The 13179-nt window shown below is 37.9% G+C and overlaps 1 protein-coding gene across 1 annotated transcript in view; it reads right to left on the bottom strand.

The window, feature by feature from the left end:
* The window catches only part of LOC149806755 (uncharacterized), a 57500-nt gene that overhangs the window by 30815 nt on the left and 13506 nt on the right, over positions 1 to 13179 (bottom strand). Inside the window, exons 7-8 of the mRNA XM_089961015.1 lie at positions 9567 to 9815; positions 8907 to 9026 (exon numbers count right to left, since the gene is read on the bottom strand). Coding sequence (XP_089817141.1) covers positions 8907 to 9026; positions 9567 to 9815 — 369 coding nt within the window. The remainder of the gene's footprint in view (positions 1 to 8906; positions 9027 to 9566; positions 9816 to 13179) is intronic.

The raw sequence follows: 13179 nt of genomic DNA, 5'->3' as shown, positions 1-13179 counted from the left end.
GCAAAGGCAGCTGCGTTAGGTGTTGTTGGAACTGCTGCTGGAATGGCATTAAAAAACCAACGGGAAAGGGCTTAAGACTTCCAGAAACTCATCAAGGAAATGGTCTGAGACTTCCAGGTACACTTCGTTGATTTCACCGTTGTCAAATTTTGATTTACTTGATGCAGCTAAGCAACTAAATATAAAATAATTTAGAGGTGTTTTTATGCACGATCAGTTACCGCAACGACCAAACAACACCGAGACTTCGAGGAAATTTATCAACCAAGTCGCACAATACAAAATCCCGGTTTGGTACTCAACGCTACCAACACAAACACTAACCGATCCACCAATATGCAGTCGTGAAGCAATTGCTGTAATCGACGCTATTTCAAAGACACCATCAAGACCACCTCACAAAGTCATGCACAATTATACAAGTGCGTCGTTTAAACAATAATGGTAGATATTTAAGGAGAGATCTCGCGACGATACTACTAAGAGTATAAAAAAAATCGACGAAAGAGATCTGTCAAATTATGCGAGAAAGGATGAACTCGCTGATATTATAAACCTCTGGGGAGTTGACCGAGATAAAGTTTTTCAGGATAAATATGGCGTTTTAAAAACGAGCAATATCAAATGGAATGATATAATTTGTAGAGTTCTCGATGATACCACGGATAACATCCCTGTGTTTACCAGCGACAGTAAGATCAGAGACTCAAGTATTTCAATCTCGGTTTTTTATCAGAAATGAAATTGCAAGAAGCATTACTAATCGTTAAAAGAATACCGGCGACACAATGACAGGTGAACTCAGCATGAACGGAAATAAAATAGGTTGCGGGCCGAGTATGATGTTCACGTAGGTATGTTTATGAACACCCGTAGAAATTTTCAAAAACTCAGTAATATCCAAGACGACTTATTTGGCACCCCGTTGACTGCTGAAGCAAAACTCTCTGATATCAAGACGAGCATATAAACGATTAAAAAAAACCTAGATGTCATAAGTGGAATTCCTGATATCGTTCATAAAATTAATCTGATTAAAATTCCTCCCGGAGTAACTCCGGAACAGATCATCAACGTGTTATACACGATATCATCAGGATTCTCAACATGGTAACATCAGAATAATACTATCAAACACATCGCGGAAGTCACTGGTGTGTACAGGTTCTCTGTGTTCAGCGCTGCAAAATTAAGTATATACACTACATATCCCTTGTGTCATTCAACCAATAAGTTTTCTGGGGTTGTGTCTATTGTGTTAAATAGCGGAGACGAAGAAACATTTATATTGCAAGCACCTGATAAGAAATTAACCGCAGCATATTACTGGTGGTGTTTGGAATTTGTTGCTGAAACACCTGAATTGGTCACTGTGTAAAATATAACAATGATCTTAACAGAGTTAAGCATTCAAAAATTTAGATATGATCAAGTACGTGAATGGCAAACAGAGCTAAAAACCATCGTTGACAATTATACAACCAAAGTAAAATAATAACGAAGACGTGCAGTTCTCATCGATGTTGTTGTATAATCGGTATCCACGCTCACTGCTGGTACCGGAGTAGTATTACCAGCGCTAACACCAGTGACAGTAGCAATGACAATATGTGTTTCATCATCGGCAACCATCGCTGAGGTTTTTAATATTATCGCGAAAAAGATATCCACGTGCGCGAGCATAAACATAAGCATACATACGGCAATACACTCGTTTTCTAAATTGTCGTCGTTGATATCATCAAGCCTTAACGATGAAACGATATCAGATTTTGAATTTGACACAATGCTTAAGACATACAATGAAGTAATTGATTTAGAAAACCACCATTTGAAAAATATTGACAGTTTAAATAACGACCAAAATACTTCAGCAGATAGTCGCAAATACATATCCGCTAAAAACCACAATATCAGTAAACTCCACTAACCCTGAATTCAGTATTAATTTTCCAACCGCAAAAACCAGTGAAGGGAATAGCTATTTCGCAGTTGAGAGTAAACTACAGTTGGCCCAATATCCGGTCACAATTGTTTTGTGGGTTATTAGCAAATAATTCGTTGGTATTTGCAAATAAAAATAAACCCGGTGCCGATGGCACTGGGAAAACTCCTGATTGGCAGGCTGTCGTCCTACCGACCGGCCGTTATCAAATCGAACAAATCAATGATGAATTTCAGTGTAGAAATAAATCGGTAACGGGGCGTGAATCCAAGATACCTATAACAGTACACGAATCGACATTATCAGCCGTGATAGAAATAAATTCACCGGATTACACCGTTGATATATATCAGTCATCGATCAGATCCGTGTTAGGATGGCCCGAAGTAGCAACTGAATATCAAGGACCACCAGAACCAAAACAGTCTGATTTTATCACCGACGAAATGAAATTTATTAAGGAGCCAGAGTACAAAAAAAAGATTTTTAGAAAACGAAGGTACCGGAATCAGTCTATTATTTTTATTATCCTCGTGATTACTTAAAATTTGAAGAAGGTGTTAATTTATTTATACCAGACTCAAACGACCTAGACGTAATTATAAACGAAGAATATATTAATGAAATTTTAGAAAACAAATTAGGCCTGAACTTACACGCGTAATCGGTAATTAAAATAATTTATTTGTTAGCATTACATAATATTATTCTGATGAATTAAAACAACAAATTATCGAGACAATATAACATTTAAATCACATTATGGACGATATTAAGTATATTAATTGGCGAATTCGTGATATAATGTTATAATTTGAAAAAAGGATTACATCGTCATTGATTTTCGAAAAATATATTTTGGTAATTATAAAATACACGATTTGTTACAAGGAGTTGCAGACCATATGATCAGCCACTTGCATTGGTTCTTTATTTTAATCATTGTATGTATATATATATATATATATATATATATATATATATATATATATATATATATATATATATATATATATATATATATATATATATATATATATATATATATATATATATATATATATATATATATATATATATATATATATATATAATATCTTAATCGAAATACTTGTCTAAAATATAATATGGAAGAGTTTGAGAGATTTTCTACAATCACGCCTTGGAAAACTTCGTTTCATGAATCCAGATTCGATCTTGAGAGAATAACTTCTGACTTGCTGGGGCGAACTCTGGCTGATCGGATGAATAATCTCATTAATAATATTCCAGATGCTAAAAAAGAATTTCGCGACGATGGTGAATCTCAAGTATGGTCAACATTCAAAATTATACGCGATGACAATGGTGTCGACGAAGTCATTGATGCTACAATGACCGATAAGTGGGCGAGAAAGATTATCGATTATCGCAGCGATCAAAATATTTTTGTCAGAATAAAATTTTTTGTATTATCAGATATAGACAATCCCAGCGCTGGGTGGATTACCATTAACAAACGAGACCCTGTCCTTGTTAATGGGAAAACCGATGTGTCCTAAGTAAAAATTCCAAACCAGGAATGTTGACTGGTATTGATAAACCATATTACGAACGAGAGTATCCTATAAACAGCGGTTATTTATGGAATTTATTCGCTAAATTATAAACCCAACGTCGAAGATCTTGCGCCAATGAGATTGTCAAGACTAAATTATATAGCCGAACGAGTAATCTAACATTTTACAAACGCGATATGTGGAAATGGGTTAACGGAAAAACGACATGAAAAACTAAACGAATGGGCTGAGTTAGTCAAGGATACCGGAGCTATAATAAATGATGTCGCCAAGTTAGAAAAAACACTAAAATTCTTAATAAAAGTAGCAACGATATCAGGAGAGATTTTACGCTATTCGAAACATTATAAAAAGGTGGAGCTCCAGTAAATATCGTTGATCATAATGCGCACGCGTAGACTAGCGCAGTGACAATATTTCCACTAGATCGTACCGTAAGATTTTACCCTCAAGACTCTGGGGAAAACATGTTTGATTTTATTCACGAAATAAGCAAAAACGATCATGTATCAGCATGGATTTTTAAGAGTTCCGATGATGAAAAATATGATCAATTTGTACGACCTAACGGCGAAATATATCGTAAAGAATCTCTACTTAGAAATGAAAAATCTTGCGCAGAAATTTTCATCGCCGAATACTGAGCAATTACTAAATAATAGTTTCACCGTTCCGTTAGTTGCTGCTTATTTTGCAAGAGAGAAGAATTCGTGGAAGCCAACACGATTTGAATTTCTTGAAACGTGCAGCTAAGCTGTTGTAAATACGGACACGGTGAATTGTGGAATACCGAGTATGACCACAACGATGTTATCTCTGTTGATATGGTCGCGTGTTATCAGAGGAGTTTTCTTGCTTGTGGAGAGTGTTCTGGATATTTTAAAAAATTTTGTTACCCACACACGATACAACTAGAGTATCAATGAACGGACCCCTACCTGATTTTGATCTAACTGGATACGCCCGTATTGAGTCATTCGAGTTTGCTGAAGGTCTTCATCCAATCTGTTATATCTGATTTGGTAGACACTTTTCAGAAAAAATGTGGGCACCAGTAGTGCTGTTACGATATATCCTTGATTGTAAAATACTGATATGGTTGATTGTAAGTGAGGCAATTATGTCATACCGTCCTCAGAACGAAGTTTGGTTACCACCACCTGATGAAAATAAAATCGAAAAAGATCTTGGTAGACGAATAATTGGTAAATTTATTCAAGGCGGAGCATATGATCATCAACGACATTATGCACGATTGATCATAGACGATGTAGAACTCAATTTTATAATTGCTGATGCAACGAAGAGAAATATATTTGTAAGTCGAGAAAACGCTTACTTGTCTAACGGAACACGATTAGGTACAATTGTTGATTATATTGATGGCGAGTCGCCTCAGTTTGCTCATTTATGATCTTCAATATTTGCTTATGTTTCGATAAATTTATTATCTATGATAAACAGATTCCCCGATAACACGGTCACAGTTGCTACAGATTCATTCTAAAACGAAAGAAAATATTTAGAATTGCTAACTCAGTTTACAAGTACTACTTATAATGTATCATGGGGCGAATGGAGAATGAAACAAGGAATGTTACATATTTTTTCTGAATCCGCAGACGTTGAAATCAAAGATATTTATCGTATATCAATATTATCAGGACAAATGTCGAATGCACCATCTGTGTATCATCCAGTATCGAGACACAAGATTGTTTATCTAAACGGACAAGAACGTTCCGGTAAAACAACTCGAGTGATCGAATTGTTTCGACAGATCAGATGATATGGTTGTTTTAACACCTACACACAGACTCACAAGAGAAATGAAACAACGAGGAGTGCAACCATGTACTAATCATAGCTTCTTCCGATGGAAGGGTGACACATGGCCTCCTGACCGAATGGACAAGAAATATATTCCAATGATCATCATTTGGGATGAAGTATGCACAGTATTTAAAGATACATTTAAAATGTTTCTCGAGTGGCTGTTATTTAAAAATGCAACTGTGATAATGTGCGGCGATCATGGTCAACCACCGCCGTTTGTTGGGTTATCTCCGTACGAATTGATAAAGAATTTGGTAGATTATTATGAAGATGTAACTGATGATCATAGATCTCTTGATCCAGAATTAAGAGAATTTAAGAAATTAATCAGACTACAACCGAAAAAATCCAATGTGACATGATGCGTAAAATAATTTCAGAAATGTCTATGAACGATTTTCTGCAAGTGTGGAGACCAAGTGATTTGACAGTGGCAAGTAGAACGATAGTACGTGAAACATTTCAACAGCGGTTTTTTCAGTTGCATAAAGAAACAATTTCAGATCTACGTGTACCATTGTGTTATGGACCAGTTGATACACGACGACAGAATATCGACGTTGATATACCAGGAAAGACTGAGAAACAGAATCTCGTATTAAATGATGTTGTCGTAGTTGATGCTGGTGTTGTTGAGGATGTGCTGAGCGCGAACAAAACTCCATGGACACTGGGATACGCAATGACGATTCATTCTTCTCAGAGGTTAAATATCCCTGATACATTTGTTTGGATAGGCGATGATCCTATCGAATGGTCAAACTTAGTTTATCTCGCAGTGTCTCGAGTCAGAAAAATATCTCAGCTGCTGAGAATTGTCATGAACGTCACAGAAACTAACAATGATGTTATTGACAGCGATATAGTAAGAAAAAAATTAGCTGGTTATAAACAATGTGACAAAAAAAACGCGACTTTCATCTAGATGTTGAATTTGTAAAGAGTTGAGACAACAGCGGAATAATCATTTTGCGAGCTGTATAATACAGTAATGTTGTGACAGTACTCGGATAAACATCCAAGACAATTTACCATAGATAGAAAAGATAGTAGTCTTGGTCATACACGCGAAAATGTGATGCTGACCGGTCTTGATTGTAATCGAAGTACGGCCGCTAGCTTACAAAAGTGATCGCGATTGGAACTGTGTGTCTTCAGGAATTACTTGTAATAGCTCGCGCACAAATCCACGTTGAGGGGCAGTTGAATCTAGTATGTAGCTTGCAGGTCTACCCGTGGATCTTACCACGCTGAAAATTGTATGCGTTGTAATACTCCTGTATAGGATCAGTCGCTCTTTTTTTACCACCTTCAAGTTCACCGGGTTCGTATAAATATCTTACAGTCACATTACCTAATACTGGTTGTTTTGAAAAATCATGTCGTTGTACGGGTATATGTTTTATATCTTGTAATTGCATTCATGGGTTTCATAGAAGTTGTTCGAGAAATTTCATTATTTAATGCAGCTATGACCTTTGGTAATCTTGCAACCCATTCGCGAGATCTCGTATCTTGAATTATTTCCTTCGCATACTGATATCCAAATAACTACTCAACAAGCTTCTTTATACGTACTTGCATCGTCAACGACAGTTAATGCGTCTTTGTATGTTAACGACGTCTTCCAATTTTAATAGTATCATGTGATAAAAACAAAATATCAGCCTGATGAACTTCATTAGGAACGCTAATATCAAAATGAGCATCCTGAATTGTTTTAGGCGGTGGTAGTTAAATTTACCATATTGCCTGTCGTGCTAACCATTTTCAGCAGCAGCACGTGTTACATTTGCTGCGTCGGCGAGTTTACTAATCGCTGTTTTACCCCTCCAGTATCCTCTTGGACTATCCATTATAATAATAATCGGTTGATTAATTAACAGCTCCTAATGTTAGTTTACCTTTCATTGCAGATCTTACTATCCATTAGCTAAAGATTCTTTGAAAGATTTATTTTTTATGGAATTTAGCGCATGAATTAATTTTACATCTGCGATATGTCGCTGCTGAAGATCTTTACCTTTATAAGCTACACCATGAGTGTGACAAACTTTATCAATAGCGTTTACTGGATACTCACCAGGCCTTGGCTGACCTTCCTTATCGAGTATGATATCAAGTCTGGTACCAGGACCACAGCAATTATATCCTGGAAGGTTTTTTTCTCCTGGGTACTTAGCTCATGGTGTTCCTGGTAACTTTGTTAACTGCGCGGCAATATCACCTCCCTCTTTTTTTAGTCTTGCCGTTGGTTTGTCAACGGAAATAAACTTAATTTCTTTTGGATAACATCGTTCACACTTACCTGTAAGTGCTTGTCGTTTGTTTTTCGTCGTTGTAGTTGTTATTCCACTTGTGGGGGTACGCGCCCTGCATTTGGCACAATATAAATCCATAATATTTATTATATTTCTACATCATGGATGTAATTGATTTTTCAGCGACACGAAAGCAAGAGCCGGTCAAGCATCATCCAGCGCTATCAAATTCTGTCCGAATGATTATAATTGGCCCATCTTGGTCTGGCAAAACACAACTGTTACTTAATTTAATAATGAGGTGGATCAAATGGGATAAATTGTATTTAGTTGCACCGTCAGTTGATGATCAGAGATGGTACGAAGTACTTAAGGATTTTAATGAAACTGCCAAGTTGCTAAACGAAGACGTTATTTGATTTATTACTGATATTAATGAAGCGCCATCCGTAGATGACCTTGAAGAATTTATAAACAAATTAGTTGTATATGACGAGGTAATGATAGACAAACAGTCAAATCCAGCTAGGCTATTTTCTCGAGGCAGGCATAAAAACACGGACGTGATTTATGTTACTCAGCGGTATACGCAAATACCTAACGTTATAAGAGACAACTGTAATATTTTAGTTGTCTTTAACGGAGTTGACACACATACACTGCGAAATATTCACCTTACTTTTTGGCGTAGCGGTGATATGGATATAATTAAGTCTAGAAATGTATTTAGTCAGGCTCAGTCAACCCCGCATGGATTTATAAAAATACACTTACATGACCCCCGATCACGATATCGTATAGGTTTTGATAACATTTTCGGATAGAAGCAACGATGGTGCGACCTCTCCTCCGTTAAGTTAAACCGTATAGATTTTTAGCCTGGCCCTTCAAATGGAGCGTTTCTTTATGAAGACTTTATTTTTCAAAATGGAATCTTCCTCCTCTAAGGCATGCCGTATCGACTTCTTTGCTCGGATTTATTGAGGTGGGTTCACCCTCTCTGCTGCTTGTTAAGAAAACATCTAGGTATTAAAACAATAAATGATTTCACCAAAAGGATGCATTCTAATTAACCTACTATCTCTAAATTTGCCTTTAATTGCTTAATATATATATATATATATATATATATATATATATATATATATATATATATATATATATATATATATATATGTCTCCGTGTGTGTGTGCGTGTTATGTCTAGCTTTTTAGACTTTATAATTCGGTTATAAAATTCATAGCAAACCGAGCCAGTGCTTTTCGAAATCCACGACTAAATATGATGAAGGTTCCATTGCGTACCGTGACATTTCGTTCCGTTTTGCAGATAACCGTCTTTACAAGTGCATTTATAGCTACCCGCTATATTTATGCAGTTCTGTTCACAATCATTCCGTCGGTTGTCCATACATTCATCAATATCTGCAAATAAAATTGATTTAACTCTTCTCCGTAATTACCATATAATTCAGACCTTATATATCAACAAACCTATCTTGAGATAACTCAAAAACCATCAAAATAATCACGGTATATATGTTTTCAATTCAAAGGTGCGAAAGCTGTGAATTTAATAAAAATTATAATTCGGGTTGTTTTTTTCTAGGTCTTAGAGCTGCTCGACCTTAACATTTTCCCTTACGTGACAAATTAGACCAATGATTTATATAAAGCAAGGAATTTATTTCGAAAAAACCATTCCGTTTCGATTGCATCAATATTGCTGATATGTTACGAAATTCTTGTGATACGATACTATCGTTTTCTTATATTTCTGAATATGAAATTTTGTCAGAGACTAAAGAGTCACAGTATGAAAATTAAACCTTATGTAAGTCTGAATAACATATTAACATCAAAAATTAAATTGTTCGAAAGTAAAGCAGCTACTAAAATATTCTAGTATACTTAATTAAATAAATACGTAGGTACAAGATGATATATACAATATTTTCTCCTCACCTGTACAATTATTGCCATCCTGTATGAAACCAGGTTTACATGTACACTGGTATGATCCGTATGTATTGACACAAATTGTGTTTTGACCGACACAGTGACTGTAACTACATTCATCTTTATCAGCGTCGCACTTCTTGCCCGTCCATCCTATTTTACAAATACAGCCACTATCTGGATCACATGCTTCTACGCCAACTCCACAATTGCATTCAAAGATACAGTTTGGACCGAAATGAAATGTATCGCAGGCTAGATAAATAGAAAATGTCTTACTAATATGCATGATTCAGTGCCAGTATCCATCTACCAGAATATGTCTTTAGAGTATTTTTCCCAGTCTAAACATACTTTAAATTATGCAGTTCGCAGATGAGTGGTGCATGTATTAAGGTTTACACTGATGAATTCAATAAATAATAGCATAGGTGAGGACATATATTCAGTTGTATTTTGATTCTTCTTTTCTTTTGCATGCTTTAGAACCACAACATATGAGTTCCTCTGTGATTGTACGGATGCAAGCAGCACGAGAGTAAGATGGAGATGGATGATTGATAAATGTCAGCATAAATATGTATTAATCGTTGAAATGATGCACCACGTATAATTGCAGAGTTCTAGTAAATGAAACTCTGCAAAACACTGACTCTAGCACGATGATTCCATTTCTGTCTTTCATATCAAAACTGACACATTCATCGTATCTAATAATAATATAACAAGATGGAACTGCAGCTCAAATAAGGTAAACAATTGTATGCATTTTCTTGACTTTCTGACCAACTGATGTCAAAGTTTATCCCTAATGTGCAGTAAGAATACAGTCATTTTATTGCCAAAACAACTTTAATTTCCATCGACTACTTAGAACATTATTGAGTTATGAGACTGAAACGACCTTGAGATAATTGCTAGTTACGATATTCATGATACAAACTACCTATGCATGTTCTTCCATCATTGTCAAGCTTAAAACCATCACTACAAGAGCAAATGTATCCCCCTTCAATATTTAAGCACTTTTGGTTGCAACCATTTAATGTCAGATTGTTGCATTCATTGATATCTGAAATAAAATGTAGGATTATTTTACTTGATCAACTATCAGTCAGTTAAAATAAGACAGGCATATTTTCACAACACACACATATATAGGTAGATATAAATAGACTAATATAGTAATGTCATAATATATTGATGGATAAATAAAGTTCTGATCAATACATGGTTAGTTAGATCAACTGACTGAATATGAAGAAGGATATCGAACCTTCTGTAGACAGAAAATAACGGACACAGTCGGAAGTGAAAAGGTATGTGCATGCAGAGAACTTAACGAGAACGCGATATTGAATGCACCAATATTACATCAATTTGAAGCTAAACCGAAATCCAAAAAACTGATGTAAACTTCCACCGTGTAAAAAAACAAGTTAATCTGAAAATTCACTATATATATGGGTTTCAAGGGTTGTCATCGCCGTGGGCGGATGTGGGAGATAAGCACCCACTTCCCTTGGAAATCTCCCAATGGATTGCGTCTGATAGAGCCATTGACAACCAAATCCAGCTCCAGGCCTAAACGAGTGCCGGAACCTGTTTAAACTGACTGGAGAAGGGATGACAGGCGAGCTTCTGACGCCTCAAAACTAGATGCTTCGGGCAGATTGGGCTCGAGAAGGTAAACTCCGATTTCAAACATTCGCTGCCTTGCGACTATACCCTCTCGTGGGAAAGGCTAAGGGAGTAAACCCCAACAGAAAATCCGGAGACGGAGTCCCTAAGGCCAGTTGGCATTGATTTCAGTGTCATCTCTGCAACTCCTGCGACGCAGCTGGTGCCATGACGTATCGGCTTGTCCTTTCCCTTGGATCCATCAGCTGCGTGGAGAGGAGGGATCATCTGCATGGGCAACAGTTGATTCTCCAAATCACCCTGCCCAGGCTTGAGCCCTGGAGAGGACACTCCAGCTTTGCTCCATAGCGTCGACACAACACGGGAAGCAGCAGTTTACCGGTTATAAGACACCGCCAGACGCCAGGGGTTGCTTCTGACGGTGGGAGAGACCAACATGTTTCACTGGACAGATACCGCCCTCCTCAAACTGGGCAGCCCCCAGCCAATAAGGTGCCGTCCCGCCACAGTTCGCCTGCCTTGGTGGGTGCGTAAAGCTTAAGGTACGCGAGTACCTGACAAGCGGATTGCAACTACTGCACCAAGAAATAATAAAATAAAAAATAAAATGAAGACTTCATTCCTCAAGCTAGGTACCTGTAATGTCCGGACCATGCTGACTGGGCTTTCAGATGATCTCCAGACAATCAGTGATGTTCGTAAGACTTCAGTCATCAACGACGAACTTGCAAGGCTCCAGGTCGACATCGCTTCACTACAAGAGACACGACTACCAGATTCTGGGTCCCTCAGAGAAAAGAACTAAATATTCTTCTGGCAAGGAAAGAGTGAATATGACGCCAGAGAGTTTGGTGTTGGATTCGCTGTCAGGAACACTCTCCTGGGGATGATAGAACCCTGCCAACAAGGAAATGGGAGACTGCTATCCCTCCGCCTCCACACCTCAAACGGGCCTGTCAACCTGATCAGCGTTTACGCTCCTACACTAAGATTCTCCACAGATACCAAGGATGAGTTTTATGATGAGTTAAACTCGCTCATCGACAAAGTTCCCAAGAAAGAGAACTTGATTTTAATGGGCGACTTCAATGCTAGGGTGGGTGCCGATCATGACTATTGGCCCTCCTCTCTTGGCAAGTTTGGCTTTGGGAAGATGAATGAGAAGGGGCAGCGCCTTCTAGAGATGTGCTCGTACCACGAACTTAGCATCACCAATTCATTCTTTCAGACAAAGCCACAGCACAAAACGTCTTGGAGGCATCCTCAGTCTAAACACTGGCACCAGCTGGACTTGACGGTCAGCAATGAAGGGTGTGCTTCTTACCCGTACCTTCCACAGTGCTGACTGCGACACCGACCACTCGCTGGTGTGCTGCAAAATGAAGCTTCAGCCAAAGAAGATCCACCGCTCTAGACAAGAGGGTCAACCACGCATTGATGTGAGCAAGACATCATATCCAGACAAGGCTGAGGAATTCACCTATGCTTTTTCCAAGACGTTTGACTCAGAACCCCCCAACGGCAGTGCCAAAGAAAGATGGGATGACATCAGAGAGACTGTTTACAGCACAGCTACACGGATCTTTGGTAAGAAGCAATCAAAGAACAATGACTGGTTTGAGGCTAAGTCTGCCACACTCATGCCAGCCATAGAAGAGCGTCGCAGTGCTCACCTGCAATACAAGCGATCCCCCTGTCAGAAGACACTACAGGCATACAGGTCTACCAGAAGCAAAGTGCAGAGATTAGCACGACAGTGTGCCAATGAATACTGGCTTCAGCTCTGTCAGAGTATCCAGGCAGCAGCAGATATTGGAAACATCAGAGGCATGTACGATGGCATAAAGAAAGCACTGGGTCCCACGAAGAAACTGACAGCACCACTGAAGTCTGCCACAGGTGATACCATCCACAACAAGGGCAAGCAGATGAAGCATTGGGTGGAATACTACTCCGAACTGTACTCCAAAGAGAACCA

The sequence above is a fragment of the Sinohyriopsis cumingii genome, chromosome 1 (genome assembly GCF_028554795.1).
Source record: "Sinohyriopsis cumingii isolate HCF-2022 chromosome 1, ASM2855479v2, whole genome shotgun sequence".
NCBI lineage: Eukaryota > Metazoa > Mollusca > Bivalvia > Unionida > Unionidae > Sinohyriopsis > Sinohyriopsis cumingii.
Note: the sequence above shows the minus strand (reverse complement) of the source record. Positions and strands in the feature narration are given on the sequence as shown.